The sequence below is a fragment of the Zophobas morio genome, unplaced genomic scaffold (genome assembly GCF_036711695.1).
Source record: "Zophobas morio isolate AGI-343-1 ecotype UQ-CSIRO unplaced genomic scaffold, CSIRO_AGI_Zmor_V1 ptg000026l, whole genome shotgun sequence".
Classification (NCBI taxonomy): Eukaryota; Metazoa; Arthropoda; class Insecta; order Coleoptera; family Tenebrionidae; genus Zophobas; species Zophobas morio.
Genome location: NW_026972131.1, coordinates 13,222,487 through 13,240,020, shown reverse-complemented (window position 1 = coordinate 13,240,020; position 17,534 = coordinate 13,222,487). Strand labels below are relative to the sequence as shown.

Below are 17,534 nucleotides of genomic sequence, written 5' to 3'. Positions count from 1 at the left end.
TTCAGAAAATTCGTAATATGAAACTGAAATTCATAAACTTTATGAAATTCATGGAATTTGCCAAATTTATAAAATTCACGAAATTCGCAGAATTTTGTATTCGGAGAATTTGGATAATTTAAAAAATTCTCGGAATTTTTTGGAAAATTTAAAAAATTCTCCGAATACAAAATTCTGCAAAAATTCAGTAATTTTAGAAAGTTCCACTATGAAATTGACGGAATTCGCGAAATTGGAATTCGTGAAATTCGCGAAATTTACAAAATTCGGAAAATTTCGAAGACTGCAAAAGTCAGTATTTCAGAAAATTCGGCAAATTCAGAAAATTCTGCAATAAATTTAAAAACTGCAAACAATTCACAAAATTTGGATAATTCAGAAAGCTCAGAGAGTTCAGACAGTTTCATAAAATACATAAAATTCACGAAATTCCCGAAATTCACCAAATACATAAACTTCATAAAATTCATTAATTCACCAAGGTCACGAAATTTACAATATTCATAAAATTTATAAAATTAATGAAATTCGTCAAGTTCACGAAATTTACGAAATTCGGAGAATTTGGGAAATTCGAAAAATTTCGAAAATTTTGCAAAAATTCAGTAACTTCAGAATTTTCGGCAAATTTGGAAAATTCAAAAAATTCTGCAGAAAATGTAAAAGCTTCAAACAATGCACAAAATTTGGATAATTCAGAGAATTCAAAATGTGCGGAAAGTTCAGACAGTTTAGAAGTTCACGAAATTTATAAACTTTACAAAATTCGTCAAATTCGCGAAATTTACGGAATTCAGAAAATTCATGAAATTCACGAAATTTGTGAAATTCAGAAAATTCGTAATGTTCATGAAATTTACGAAATTCATAGAATTCGCCAGATTTATAAAATTCACGAAATTCGCAGAATTTTTTGGAAATTCCGCGAATTTTTTAAATTATTCATATTCTCCGAATTTTGTATTCGGAGAATTTGGATAATTTAAAAAAATTTGAAAATTCTGCAAAAATTCAGCAATTTTAGAAAGTTCGGCAAATTCAGAAAACTGCAAAAAATTTCCCACTATGAAATTGAAATTCGTGAAATTTTGAAATTCACGAAATCCGCGAACTTCAGGAAATTTATGAAATTCTCGAATTCACAAAATTCGGAAAATTCTGCAGTAAATTTAAAAACTTCAAACATTCACAAAATTTGGATAATTCAGAAATTCAGAGAGTTCAGACAGTTTAATAAAATTCACGAAATTTACCAAATATGTAAACTTCATAAAATTCATGAAATTCACCAAGTTCACGAAATTTACGATACTCATAAAATTTATAAAACTAATGAAATTCACGAGATTTACGAAATTTACAGACTATAAAATTCACGAAATTCGCCGAGTTCACGAAATTTAGGAAATTCATAAAATTCGTAAAATTCATGTAATTCACAAAATTTACGAAATTCGCAAATCCATAAACTTTATAAAATTCGGGGAATTTGGGAAATTCGAAACATTTCGAAAATTCTGCAAAAATTTAGTAATTTCAGAATTTTCGATAAATTTGGAAAATTAAAAAAATTCTGCAGAAAATGTAAAAGCTTTAAAACATTCACAAAATTTGGATAATTCAGAAAATTCAAAAAGTGCGGAGAGTTCTGTTCAGACAGTTTGGGAAGTCAGACAGTTTCATAAAATATATAAAATTCACGAAATTCGCAAAAATGAAATTTTCCACTATGAAACTGACGAGTCATGAAATTCGCAAAATTGACGAAATTCGTGAAATTCACGAAACCCGCGAAATTCACGAAATTTATAAAATTCATGAAGTTCGCAAAATTCACAAAATCAGTAAATTCGTAAAATTTGTAAAATTAATGAAATTCCTGAAATCAGGAAATCCACGAAATTTACGAAATTCATACTTTATAAAATTCACGAAATTCATAAAATTTGTAAAATTCATGAAATTTACGAAATTAGGAAATCCGCGAAATTTACGAAATTTATACTTTATTAAATCCATGAAATTCGCGAAATTCACAAAATTTGGAAAATTCGGAAAATTTCGAAAATTTTGCAAAAATTCAGTAAATTCAGAAAATTTAAAAACTTGACAATTCAGATAATTCAGAAAGTTTAGACTTTCGAAAGTCACGAAGTTTCATAAACTTCACGAAATTCGCGAAATTTACGAAATTCATAAACTTTAAAATTCATGAAATTTGAAAAGTTCATGAAATTCACGAAATTAAGAAATTCGCCAAATTCACGAAATTACGAAATTCATAAATTTTATAAAATCCATAAAATTCGCAAATTTTACCAAATTCGCGAAATTTAAGAAATTCATAAAATTCGCGAAACTCATGAAATTCGCGAAATTCGGAAAATTTCGACAATTCTACAAAAATTCAGTAATTTCGGAAAATTCGACAAATTCGGAAAATACAGAAAATTGTGTAGAAAAATTAAGGAACTTCAGACATTTCACAAAATTCGGATAATTAAAAAAATTCAGATAGTTTAGAAACTCAAAGTTTCATAAAATTCACGAAATTCACGTCATTCAGGAAATTTATGAATTTTATAAAATTTGTGAAAGTCGCGAAATTGATGAAATTCATGAAATTCGCGAAATTCACCAAATTTAAAAATTTCATGAAATTCAGGAAATTACGAAATTCGGGAAATTTATGAAATTAGGAAATTTACGAAATTTCCAAAGTTCACGAGATTTGCGATATTCAAAATTCGGAGAATTTGGAAAATTAGAAAAATTTCGAAAATTCTACCAAAATGCAGTCAACACAGAAAAAATGTAGAAAGTTCAAACAGTTTAGAAAATCATTGTTTGATTAAATACAGAAAATTCATAAAATGCAATTTCGACCCATTTTGACGTTTTTCGAAAATTCTTCAAAAATTCAGTCATTTCAGAATTTTGAGCAAATTTGGAAAATTCAAAAATTCTGCAGAAAATGTAAAACCTTCAAACAATGCATATATTTTTTTTAATTTCAAAAAATTCGAATTTCACTCCAAATATTTCGAAAATGTTGCTATATTTTTGGCATTAGCACGCCATGAGATATAAACCTGAATTTTTTGAGAATTTTTAGGCGGCTTTTCCAAAAATGAAATTTTCTATTATGAAATTGACGAGTCATGAAATTCACGAAATCCGTGAAATTCACAAAATTTGGAAAATTCTGCAAAATCCAAGTAAATTCAGAAAATTCTGCAAAACTCAGTGAATCCAGAAAATTTAAAAACTTCAAACAATTCACAAAATTCGGATAATTCAAAAAGTTCAGAGTTCAGTTTAGAAAGTGAGAAAGTTTCATAAAATTCATTAAATTCGCGAAGTCAGGAAGTTTGCGAAATTTACGAAATTCATAAACTTTCTAAAATCCATGAAATTCGAGAAATTCTCCAAATTCACGAAATTTACGAAAATCATACTTTATTAAAATTCATGAAATTCATAAAATTTACGAAATTCGCGAAATAAGGAAATTCGCGAAATTTACAAACTTTATGAAGTCCATGAAATTCGCGAAATTCACCAAATTCACAAAATTTAGAGACTGGAAAATTCGGAAAATTTCGAAAATTATGCAAAAATTCAATAAATTCAGAAAATTTTAAAACTTTCGACAATTCACAAAATTCAGACAATTCAGAAAGTTTCATAAAATTCACGAAATTCGCGAAATTTAAGAAATCCATAAACTTTATTAAAATTCATGAAGTTCGTAAAATTCATGAAATTCACGAAATAAGGAAAATCGCAAAATTCATGAAATTTACGATATTTACAAACTTTATAAAATCCGTGAAATTCGCGAAATTCACCAAATTCACAGAATTAAAAGAATTTGGGATATCTGGAAAATTTCGAAAATTATGTAAAAATTCAGTAAATTCAAAAAATTATGCAAAAATTCAATAAATCCAGAAAATTTAAAAACTTTCGACAATTCACAAAATTCAGATACATAATTCAGAAAATTCAGAAAGTTTAGGGTTCAGAGAGTTTAGAAAGTCAGAAAGTTCCATAAAATTCACGAAATTTACGAAATTCATAAACTTTATTAAAATTCATGAAATTCACGAAATATGGAAATTCGCGAAATTCACGAAATTTACGATATTTACAAGCTTTATAAAATCCATGAAATTCACCAAATTCACAAAATTTAAAGAATTTGGAATATTCGGAAAATTTCGAAAATTATGCAAAAATTCAATAAATCCAGAAAATTTAAAAATTTTCGACAATTCACAAAATTCAGAGAATTCAGAAAGTTAAGAGAGTTCAGAAAGTCAGAAAGTTTCATAAAATTCTCGAAATTTATGAAATCCATAAACTTTATAAAATTCATGAAATTCACTAAATCAGGAAATTCGCCAAATTCACGAAATTTGCGAAATTCATGAACTTTATAAAATCCATAAAATTCGCGAAATTCACCAAATTCACAAAATTTAGAGAATTTGGAAAATTCGGAAAATTTCGAAAATTCTACAAAAATTCATTAAATAAAAAAATCAGCAAAAATTCAATAAATCCAGAAAATTTAAAAACTTTCAACAATTCACAAAATTCAGGTACATAATTCAGAAAATTCAGAAAGTTTAGGGTTCAGAGAGTTTAGAAAGTCAGAAAGTTCCATAAAATTCACGAAATTTACGAAATTCATAAACTTTATTAAAATTCATGAAATTCGTAAAATTCATGAAATTCACGAAATAAGGAAATTGCGAAATTCACGAAATTTACGATATTTACAAAATTTAAAGAATTTGGAATATTCGGAATATTTTGAAAATTATGTAAAAATTCAGTAAATTCAAAAAATTATGCAAACATTCAATAAATCCAGAAAATTAAAAAACTTTCGACAATTCACAAAATTCAGAGAATTCAGAAAGTTTAGAGAATTCAGAAAGTCACGAAATTCATGAAATCCATACTTTGTAAAATTCATGAAATTCACTAAATCAGGAAATTTGCCAAATTCACAAAATTTAGAGAATTTGGAAAATTTGGAAAATTTCGAAATTTCTACAAAAATTCAGTAATTTCAGAAAATTCGACAAATTCGGAAAATTCAGAAAATGGTGCAGAAAATTTAAAAGCTTCAGGCAATTCACAAAATTCGGATAATTCAAACAATTCAGAGAGTTCAGACAGTTTAGAAAGTCAGAAAGTTTAATAAAATTCACAAAATTCGCGTAATTCACGAAATTTATAAACTTCATAAAATTCGCGAATTTGACGAAATTCATACAATGTATAAAATTCATGAAATTTATGAAATTCAGGAAATTTGCGAAATTCCCACAGTTCACGAAATTCGCAATATTTAGAATTCAAAGAATTCAGTAAATCCAGAAAATCTAAAAACTTCAGACAATTTACAAAATTCGGATAATTTAGAAAATTCAGAAAGTTCATGGTTCAGACAATTTAGAGACAGAAAATTTCATAAAATACTGAAAATTCACGAAATGCACGAAATTTACGAAATTCATTAACTTTCTAAAATTTATGAAATGCATAAAATTTGTAAATTTGTAAAATTCGTTAAATTCGCAAAATCATCAAATTCGAGAAATTCACGAAATTTACCAAATTCGCAAAATTCACGAAATTTACAAAGTCCGGATAATTCAGAAAATTCAGAAAGTTCATGGTTCAGACAGTTTGGAAAAACAGAAGGTTTCATAAAATACTCAAAAATTCCTAAAATTCACGAAATGCACGAAATTTACGAAATTCACACTTTGTAAAATTCATAAAATGCATCAAATTCGTAAAATTTGTAAAACTCGTCAAATTCGCAAAATCACCAAATTCGAGAAATTCACGAAATTTACCAAATTCGCGAAATTCACGAAATTTACAAAATCCGGATAATTCATAAAATTCAGAAAGTTCAGATTTCAAAGAGTTTAGAAAATCAGAAAATTTCGTAAAATACAGAAAATAAAATTCACGAAATTTGCGAAATTCATAAATTAAATTCAGGAATTTCGAGGAATTCACGAAATTTACGAAATTCACAAAATTCACAAAATTCGGAGAATTTGGAAATGCGAAAAATTTTGAAAATTCTGCAAAAATTCAGTCATTTCAGAAAGTTCGGAAAATCGGAAAATTCAGAAAATTCCCCAAAAATTCAGTAAATACAGAAAATTCATAAGCTTCTGACAATTCACAAAATTCGGATAATTCAGAAAATTCAGAGAGTTCAGACAGTTTAGAAAGTCAATGTTTCATAGAATACAGAAAATTCATAAAATGCAAATTTCGACCGATTTTGACGATTTTCGAAATTTAACTAAATACATTTTCTCGTAGAATCGCCCATTGAAATATCGAAATTAAAAGAAAAATCCAAAAATTCGAATTTTTCAAAAATATTGCTCGATGACCCTAAACACGCTATATTTTTGGAACTGGCACGACAAGATCTATAACCCTGAATTTTTTGAAAATTTCAAGACGACTTTTTCATAAATGAAATTCTCCACTGTGAACAGCGGTCCCAAGAACTGCGTCACATTAAAAACTGTTGGGTCCTTCGTTTTGTTTTTCTTTCAAAAATAAAATACCAGGGGTTTCAAGGTCTATTTCACATTCTTAAAAAAACACTAGGGGCCCCCAAAAGACTGCCACATTCTTACAAAAAGACACTAGGGGTTTCCAATTTTCTTTTAACCTTTTTTAAGAGTAAAACACAAGGGGTCCTCCACATTGTCTCTGATCCAATGATCTGTAGTGTAGTTGTTAATAATTTCATTAATAAAACACACAAACCTGGAAAACCACAGTGATTAATTTTCCCTCATTTCGCCATTAAAATAAATGCGTTTAGATAATTATATTATCAGCACTTAAAGTTAGTAAAAATCATCAGTCAATAAAATCACACTTCCAAGAACAAAACGTAAAATATTTATTACGTTTCGCTATTCTCCGATACTCGATCTTATCGCCATATCAATGACAGCATTTAAAAACCTTATTTTAGATATCCGTCCCAAGTATCGTATCTTATCAACTCACAATTATGATTTCTCACAAATACCAAGTTTATTTATTGCGAATTAGTGCAACTGCGATGTCCATTTTACATTCTTAAGTTCCGTGCTTCAAGAAAACAAGAAAAATGGCAGCGCGACAGCGCTTCGGAGGCAGCAACGAGGAAACAGAACCCCTGTATTCCTCAGAAATGTAAGTAACCATGAACTAACGACAAGTTCTACCTGGAAAATTACAGGCAAGAGCAAGTAAGGGGCCCGTGGGATGTATTCGACGACCCTCCAAGAGAACCAACCGTGGGTTCCGAAGTCAAGCGAACATACATAGAATTCGGGGTAAAGTTTCTGAAAATTGTCACCATGATGATCGTCTTCTGCATCGTTGTGGGGGCCGCTGCAGTCTCAAAAGGCACCCTCCTACTCATGACGTCACAAATCGGACAGAACGTCTCTAGAACGTACTGCAACAAAGACCTTGGTAAGCATTTTTTGTAAAAGAACGGATATGACGCAATCAATTTAAATTTGACTATCACAATCTGATAACCACTTGTCTTGTTATATTTTTATCATTGAGATTACGAATTTGAATTAATTCCCAGACCAGAACCTGCAGTTCTTGGTCCACATAACCCGCGAGGAGCGCGTGGAGTGGATCTGGATGATAATGTTCGCCTTTTTTGTCCCGGAACTTGGCACCTGGATCCGCGCCATCCGCAAGTGTCTTTTCAAGCACTGGAAAGTCCCGTCGTTCCTGGAAATCCTGTCCCTGTGTATCACCGAGCTGTGTCCTGCCGTCGGCAGCGCCATTCTCGTTTACGTCGTCCTGCCCGAGCTGGACGTCATAAAGGGCGCGATGCTGACGAACGCCGCATGCTTCATCCCCGGGATCGTCGCAATGTTCTCCAGGAACCCCCGGTCGGTAAACGACGACTTGCGCATGACTCTGGATATCGTCAGCATCGTAGCGCAGGCTTCCAGTTTCGTGATCTGGCCCCTAGTGGAAGACAACGTGACGTTGTACATGATCCCGGTTTCGGTAATCCTGATTTCGCTAGGTTGGTGGGAGAATTTCGTGTCGGATTCGTCGCAGCTGCCGTTTATTAAACAGTTAGCGAAGAATAAGGAGGAGTTCAAGACTGAGACGTACTTCATTTACACGATTATTGCGCCTTTGAAGTGCATATTTTTCTTTTGTACTGCGTTGGTGATTTTCCAGATTCGGGAGGATGATGTGAGTTTTTTGTTTGATAGTTTTGGGGAAGCTTTTAGCGATCGTACTCTTAACGCAACGCCGATTATACCGATGCTGGAGGTGAATTATCAGGAAGCGATTCAGGATGGAGTGCCTGCGATTATTTCGGTGGATTATCTGACGCCCATATGGGTTTGGTTGATTAATATAGGGGCGACGTACATCTGTTACGCGTTTGGGAAATTTTCGTGTAAAGTTATGATTCAAGTTGTCGGGTTTGCCTTCCCGATTAATCTCTCGGTACCGGTTCTTCTTTCGGGACTCATAGCGATGTGTGGAATGTACTATAAAGACGAGTGCAGCTTTGTTGATACCATACCGGCGTATTTGTTCTTCGACTTACCACCACTAGCGTTTCTGGAAGATTTTCTGTCGAAGCAACATGCCTGGATTTGGTTGATTTGGTTGTTGTCGCAAGCGTGGATCACTGTCCATATTTGGTCACCCAACTGCGACAAACTCTCGAGTACTGAGCAACTTTTCATGCGACCGATGTACGACGCGTTTTTGATAGATCAGAGTCTAGCGATGAATAGGAGGCGCACTGAGCACCCGAGGCACGCCAAAGACGACGACGAAGTAGAAGTCACTGGTAAGTACCGCGACACCAACGTGCCCCCCCCCCCCAATTTCTCTTTATCCGTGATTTCTAGACCTGGAACCCGAGACACCCCATAGTAAAGACGCCATAACCCGCATCTACGCTTGCGGTACCATGTGGCACGAAACCGACGACGAGATGATGGAATTCTTGAAGTCCATCTTGCGTTTGGACCAAGATCAGTGCTGCCACAGAATAGTGCGCGAATCTTTAGGCCTAAAACACGACAACTACTACGAACTGGAAAGTGCGTACCCATTTTTCCCTCTATACAGAGCGTCAATTTATAATTTTAGCTCACGTGTTCTTCGACGACGCCTTCGTCCGTACCAGCAAAGACGACAACGACCCCCACGTCAACGAATACGTCGAAAAAATGGCCTCCCTTATAGACGAAGCAGCTTCCAAAGTTCACAAAACGTCAGTCCGAATCCGCCCCCCCAGGATATACCCCACTCCCTATGGAGGCCGGCTCGTCTGGACGCTCCCCGGTAAAACCAAAATGATCGCCCACTTGAAAGACAAAGCCAAAATCAGAGCCAAAAAGAGGTGGTCGCAGTGCATGTACATGTACTACCTACTAGGTTTCAGGTACCTGAGTGAAGCGTCTCGACTGTGAATAAACCACTTTTTCCACAGACTGCAAGCAAACGACGAACTTTCCAGAGAAAGTAAGGAAATCAGAGGCGAAAACACGTACGTTCTGGCTTTGGACGGCGACATCGATTTTCAACCCGAAGCTTTGCACTTGCTGGTCGACTACATGAAGAAGAACAAGACTCTGGGGGCGGCGTGCGGTCGCATTCACCCCATTGGTAGCGGCGGGATGGTGTGGTACCAAATGTTCGAGTACGCAGTGGGTCATTGGATGCAGAAAGCCACCGAACACGTGATTGGATGCGTACTGTGTAGCCCGGGGTGTTTCTCACTGTTCAGAGGCAAAGCGCTTATGGATAAGAGCGTCATGAGGAAATATACCACGAGATCGTCCCAAGCCGCCCACTACGTCCAGTACGATCAAGGAGAAGATAGATGGCTGTGCACTCTTTTACTGCAACGAGGATACCGAGTCGAGTATTCGGCTGCTTCCGATGCTTTCACGCACTGCCCGGAGGGTTTCAACGAGTTCTACAACCAGAGGAGGCGCTGGATGCCCTCCACCATGGCCAACATTCTCGATCTTCTCATGGACTACGAACACACAGTCAAGATTAACGAAAACATCTCCATGTTGTACATTTTCTATCAGATTATTTTGATGATCGGTACCGTCATAGGTCCTGGTACTATTTTCCTTATGTTAGTGGGGGCTTTCGTGGCTGCTTTTGGCCTCGACCAGTGGAACAGTTTCATGTGGAACCTGCTACCAATAGCCATTTTCGTCTTAGTTTGTGCCACTTGTAGCTCCGACATTCAGTTGTTCTTCGCCGGTCTTATCAGTGCCGTCTATGGGTTAATCATGATGGCGGTATTCGTGGGCGTGATGCTACAAATCAGCGAGGATGGATTCCTGGCGCCGTCGTCACTATTCTTCTTTTGTTTAGCAGGAGAGTTCATAATAGCGGCCTTATTACATCCAATGGAGTTCAATTGCTTGAAGTACGGAGTTGTTTATTACGTCACGGTACCCAGCATGTACATGTTGTTGGTTATTTACTCAGTCTTCAACATGAACAACGTTTCGTGGGGTACGAGAGAAGTCACGGTGGTACCGAAGCCCGAAGGCAAAGTAAGTAATTGATTAATGACGAATTATTTTCAACGGAAGAGTTCGCCGGGACGGGTTTATTATGGGTGTCAAAGATTTTCGTCCTAGCTCACTTGGTAGCTGAGATATCCGTACGCGGTGAATATATCCCGCTTACGCGTATCTCCAACACTAACGGAGCTAATGCCTGGGGAAAAAAATCGGGGATACTTGGTACATGATACAATAACACGACACAATTTTTTTTTAAATTTGGCCAAAACAAAATTATTTCGACACGTATTCGAGAAATTTTCAACAGAAACGTTCGTCAAGACGGGTTTATACTGGGTGCTAAAGATTTTCTTCGTAGCTCATTTGGTAGCTGAGATATCCGTACGCGGCGAATATTTCCCGCTTACGGATATCTCCAATAATAACGGAGCTAATGCCTGGGGAAAAAAACCTGGGATACTTGGTACATGATTCAATAACACGACACAATTTTTTTTCAATTTGGTCAAAACACAATTATTTCGACACGTATTGGAGAAATTTTCAACAGAAGCTTTCGTTGGGACGGGTTTATTGTGGGTGTTAAAGATTTTCTTGTGTAGATGTCGTGTCAGCTGAGATATGGGTACGCGGTGAATATTTACCGCTTAGCGATATCTCAAAAACTACTCGAGCTACAGTCGTGGGGAAAAAATCTGGCACATTAAATTTATGACCTAACAACATCGTTGCAGGAAAAGGAGCAAGAAGTTAAAGAAGAAAAGAAAAAACCAGAAACCAAAGACAAAATTTTGACTTTCTTGGGGGCTAACGCGGAAGACGACACAGGCGCTTTTGAGTTCTCCCTGAACAAGCTTTTCAAGTGCATGTTCTGTACCTACAAAGCCGACGACAAGGAAAACGAACAACTCAGACAAATCCAAGAATCGGTTAAAGGTCTATACAAGAAATTAGAGTTACTGGAGAAGAGTCAAAACGTAGAATTACGTCCGCCGGTGAACACCCCCACAGGTACCACACATTTGGAAGGTGCGAAGGCAATAGTGCGTAACAGCCTTCCGGATAACTACTCCGACAACTCAGCTACCGAGATAAATTCTCTACCGTCCGACGAGGTTATGGAAAACAGTTGGTTCTACGACGGGCCTCTAATCCGCGGCGAAGTCCACTACTTAAACCGACGAGAAGAAACCTTCTGGAACGAGCTTATCGAGCGCTACTTGCACCCGATTGAAGACGACAAGGTCAAAGTAGCCGCAGAATTGAAAGATTTGAGAGACAAAATGGTCTTCACGTTCTTCATGTTGAATTCTCTGTTCGTACTAGTCGTGTTCCTGTTAACCCTGAAGAAGGATCTGCTCCATCTGAACTGGCCTATCGACCCCAAAGTCAACTTCACGTACCACGAGAACCTGAACGAGGTAAAACATCGAAAGTCTTCACTCATTTCTCAACTCAAATTCTAGATCGACGTCTACATCACGTACTTGGAACTGGAACCCATCGGCTTCGTTTTCTTGATCTTTTTCGCCCTCCTCATGGTCGTCCAGTTCGTCGCCATGTTGATCCATCGTTTCGGCACTTTCCAGCAAGTCATCACCAAAACGCGCTTGGACTTCAATTTCTTCAATAAGACGGTGGAAAACATGACGACAGAAGAGATGAGGGCCGCCGATCCGCTGAAAATGGTGGCCGATTTACAAAAATTGAAAGGTATTAATAATGAATACGAGGACGAAAAGGACGCGCCGGTGGATCAGAGGAAGACTGCAAGTAATTTGGCGCAGGTCGTAGGGCGCGCGTCGAGTAGACCCGTTTTCTACCTCGACGAAGCGTTCCATAGGAGAGTTACGCAGATCGGTAACAGCGAAGGAAGTAAGTTCGTTTTACAAGCGGTATTGCAGATAATTTTTTTTCTTTTTTTTATGAATCAAGGAGTTAGCGAATTTCGGAAAAAGAGTGTGGCGTTTGTGCAAAGAAGAATGAGTAAAGCGCCGGGAAGGGTTTCTTCGCAGGCTCATCGTCCGAGTCAGATAAGCTTTTCCAATGGAAGCATTAACGAAGGTTTTCAATTCCATGATCCCAACAGTTCGGATGCCGACGCGTAGGCGTGCACTGCTTTGGAGGCTATTATATACTTTTACGATTTATTTATGTACTTAGATACTAATATTTTGAATAAAATATCATTCACGTGATTGATTTAGTTGCAAGAATGTGAAAAATAGGCTCTCCCTTTCTTTGACTTTCTCAGTATATACTTAACTTCGACTGTTTATGTTTATACCTAGAGCGAATTCGATGACTGGCACAAACATCAGCGATTAAAAGAAAATGAAATTTGGTTTATTTTGTGTCCTCAACGCATACGATTAATTCATACTTAGTTTTTTCCCAAAAACATTAATAAATTTAAAGAAATTTGGCAAAAATGTTTGTTGTAAAATATTCTTAAACAATGTTGATTTTATAGTTTGCCTTTTTTTCCTAATATACAAAGTATTTTGAATAACACGATTCTCAACAACATATTTTTAATTTCTTATAAAAAAATAAATATTTTGCAGTTAAATTTCGCCCCCTTGGCTCACGACGAATAAAAAAATGATCACAATTGAGGTAGGGTGGGTGGGCGGGGCTAAATTTTTCCTTTTTGTGTTGGTATGTGTAGACTTATTTCGACAACAAGAAACTTAAAACATGTCTAAAATGGTACATTTTTATGTATGTCGATCTTAAAACGTTTCTTCTTGTCGAAATAAATCTACACATTTTTAGAAAAAAAGGCAAAATGTAGCCCCGCCCACCATCCCTGTCTCAATTGTGATGATTTTTTTATTATTTGTCGTGTGCCAAGAAGGCGGAGCTTAACTGCAAAATTCTTACTTCTCTACGAGAAATTAAAAACATGTTTTTGAGTATCGAGTTTTTCAAAGAATCCTATGTATATTAAGAAAAAAACAGGCCAAAAATTAAGCCCAACCCATATCCATCCCAAGCTCAGTTGTGATGAATTTAGAACTTCTCATTGGTTGTCAGACCGAGGGGTGGAGGATAATTGCAAAATCCATATTTCTCCACAAAAATTTACTGTTTTAAACATGTTTTAAGTTTCTTCTTATGAAAACAAAACTAGATATATTAAGCAAAACATAAGCCCCGCCCACCCACCCTCTCTCAATTGTTATGAATTCTTCATTCGTTGTCAGATCGAAGGGCGGAGCATAATTGCAAATTCCATATTTCCCCACAAAAATTTACCCTTTTATTAAACATGTTTTAAGTTTCTTCTTATGAAAACAAGACTACATATGTTAAGCCAAACAGAGCAAAATATAAGCCCCGCCCACCCACCCTCTCTCAATTGTTATGAATTCTTCATTCGTTGTCAGATCGAAGGGTGGAGCATAATTGCAAAATCCATATTTCTCTACAAAAAAATTACATTTTAAAACATGTTTTAAGTTTCTTGTTGGGAAAAGAAGAGATTAATGAAGTTGCCCATGGTCTCTTATGATGCAAAATGTAGCCCCGCCCACCCACCCTGTCTCAATCGTGATGATTTTTTATTCGTCGTGAGCCAAAAAGGCGTAGCTTAACTTCAAAATCCTTATTTCTCTACGAGAAATTAAAAATATGTTTTTGAGTATCGTGTTTTTCAAAGAATCCTATGTATATTAAGAAAAAAACAGGCCAAAAATTAAGCCCAACCCATATCCATCCCAAGCTCAGTTGTGATGAATTTAGAATTTCTCATTCGTTGTCAGACGGAGGGGCGGAGGATAATTACAAAATCCATATTTCCCCACAAAAATTTACTGTTTTAAACATGTTTTAAGTTTCTTCTTATGCAAACAAGACTACACATATTAAGCAAAACAGCGTCAAATTATAAGCCCCGCCCACCCACCCCCTCTCAATTGTTATGAACTTTTCATTCGTTGTCAGATCGAGGGGCGGAGCATAATTGCAAATTCCATATTTCCCCACAAAAATCTACTGTTTTAAACATGTTTTAAGTTTCTTCTTATGAAAACAAGACTACATATGTTAAGCCAAACAGAGCAAAATATAAGCCCCGCCCACCCACCCTCTCTCAATTGTGACGAATTTTTCATTCGTTGTCAGATCGAGGGGCGGAGCATAATTGCAAAATCCGTATTTCCCTACAAAAATTTACCCTTGTAAGCATGTTTCGAAGTTTCTTGTTGGGAAAAGAAGAGATTAATGAAGTTGGCCACGGTTTCCTATGATGCAAAATGTAGCCCCGCCCACCCACCCTGTCTCAATTGTGATGCTTTTTTTATTATTCGTGTTGAGCCAAGAAGGCGGAGCTTAACTGCAAAATCCTTATTTCTCTACGAGAAATTAAAAACATGTTTTTGAGTATCGTGTTTTTCAAAGAATCGTATGTATATTAAGAAAAAAACAAGCCAAAAATTAAGCCCAACTGATATCCATCCCAAGCTCAAATGTGATGAATTTAGAATTTCTCATTCGTTGTCAGACCGAGGGGCGGAGCATAATTGCAAAATCCATATTTCCCCACAAAAATTTACTGTTTTAAACATGTTTTAAGTTTCTTCTTATGAAAACAATACTACATATATTAAGCAAAACAGAGGCAAAATATAAGCCCCGCCCACCCACCCTATCTCAATTCTGACGATTTTTTTTGATTCGTCGTAAGCCGAGGGGCGGAGCTTAATTATAAAATTCTTATTTTTCTACGAGAAATTACATGAATGTGTTCTTAAGTAATCGTCCTATACAAAGAAAACTAAAGGTTTTAGTAATTTTGCGGTTAAACTCCGCCCCCTTGGTTCATGGCGAATAAAAAAAATCATCACAATGGAGATAGGGCGGGTGGGCGGGCTTACATTTTGCCTTTTTGTTTTAGTATGCGTAGACTTATTTCGATAACAAGACTTAAAACATGTCTAAAATGGTAAATTTTTGTGTATATCGATCTTAAAACGTTTCTTGTTGTCGAAATAAATCTACACATATTAAGAAAAAAAGGCAAAATGTAGAGCCCCACCCACCCTGTCTCAATTGTGATGATTTTTTTTATTCGTCGTGAACCAAAATCCTTATTTCTCTACGAGAAATAAAAAACATGTTTTTGAGCACAAGAAAAAAACAAGCTAAAAATTAAGCCCAACCCATATCCATCCCAAGCTCAGTTGTTAATTAATTTAGAATTTCTCATTCGTTGTCAGACCGAGGGGCATAATTGCAAAATTCATATTTCCCCACAAAAATCTACTGTTTTAAACATGTTTTGAGTGAAAACAAGACTACATATATTAAGCACAACAGAGGCAAAATATAAGCCCCGCCCACCCACCCTATCTCAATTCTGACGATTTTTTTTGATTCGTCGTAAGCCGAGGGGCGGAGCTTAACTGTAAAATTCTTATTTTTCTACGAGAAATTACATGTGAAATATGTTCTTAAGTAATCGTGTTATACAAAGAAACTCAAGGTATTAATAATTTTGCGGTTAAACTCCGCCCCCTTGGTTCACGGCGAATAAAAAAAATCATCACAATGGAGATAGGGCGGGTGGGCGGACTTACATTTTGCCTTTTGGTTTTAATATGTGTAGCCTTCTTTTCAAAACATGAAACTTAAAATATGTTTAAAATGGAAAAAATATAAGCCCCGCCCACCCACCCTTACCCAATTGTTAAGAATTTTTCATTCGTTGTCAGACTGAGGGGCGGAGCATAATTTCCATACAAAAATTTACCCTATTAAACATGTTTTACGTTTCTTGTTGGGAAAAGAAAAGATTAATGAAGTTGTGCACGGTCTCACTGACGATTCTTTCGTAAAGCTTTTTATTTAGACTGCATTTTATTTAAAAAAACACGATAAGAATGCGAGCGCAGCGAGCACGTTCAGGTGTTATTAAAAATTACTCGTCAGTGTCCCTGAGAAGATAAATTATGAATAAGAAAATTTTTTATTGTCAAAAAAATTGAATTCTAACTTTCTTCTTATGAAAACAAAACTACATATATTAAGCAAAACAGAGGCAAGTTATAAGCCCCGCCCACCCACCCTCTCTCAATTGTTATGAATTCTTCATTCGTTGTCAGATCGAGGGGCGGAGCATAATTGCAAAATCTTTATTTCCCTAGAAAAATTTACAATTTTAAACGTGTTTTAAATTTCTAAGAATTAAAAAAATCATCACAATTGAGATAGGGTGGGTAGGCGGGCTTTATATTTTGCCTTTTTTTTAAATACAGACAGTATTCTTTGAAGAACACGATACTCAAAAACATGTTTTTAATTTCTTATAAAGAAATAAGTATTTTGCAGTTAAGCATCGCCCCCTTGGTTCGCGACGAATAAAAAAAATCATCAGAATAGAGACAGGGTGGGTGGGCGGGTTGACATTTTGCCTTTTTGTTTTAGTATGTGTAATTTCTTTTCACAACATGAAACTTAAGACAGTTTAAAATGGAAAATGTGTGTAAGGAAATATAGATTTTGCAATTAAGCTCCACCCATAATTGCAAAATCCGTATTTCCTTGCAAAATGTACCATTTTAACTATGTTTTAAGTTTTTTGTTGTGAAAAGATGGCTATGTATATTAAGAAAAAACAGACAAAATATAAGTCCCGCCCACCCGCCCGATCTCAATTCTGATGATTTTTTTTATTCGTCGTAAGGCGAGGGGCGGAGCTTAATTGTAAAATCCTTATTTTTTACGAGAAATTACCGTGTGAAATATGTTCTTAAGTGATCGTGTTATACAAAGAAAACTTAAAACATATATACACATAAAATTTAACAACTGGTTCAGTAGTTTCGGAGATTATCTGTTTAATAAAAATCTGGACAGACAGTAGACAGTCAGACGGAAACGGGCTGTTATTTAATATTTACATCTATCGTTTTTTATGTGTCTGTT

At 35.4% G+C, this 17,534-nt stretch overlaps 1 protein-coding gene across 1 annotated transcript; it reads left to right on the top strand.

The window, feature by feature from the left end:
- The first annotated feature begins 7,084 nt into the window (after positions 1-7,084).
- Positions 7,085-12,802, top strand: LOC135136144 (chitin synthase chs-2-like). Its single transcript, XM_064065279.1, has 9 exons — positions 7,085-7,239; positions 7,286-7,524; positions 7,649-8,893; positions 8,955-9,149; positions 9,199-9,493; positions 9,542-10,631; positions 11,339-12,025; positions 12,071-12,479; positions 12,540-12,802. The coding sequence occupies exons 1-9, from the start codon at positions 7,175-7,177 to the stop codon at positions 12,710-12,712; spliced, it is 4,398 nt and encodes a 1,465-aa protein (XP_063921349.1). The 5' UTR covers positions 7,085-7,174; the 3' UTR covers positions 12,713-12,802.
- The last annotated feature ends 4,732 nt before the right edge of the window (positions 12,803-17,534 follow it).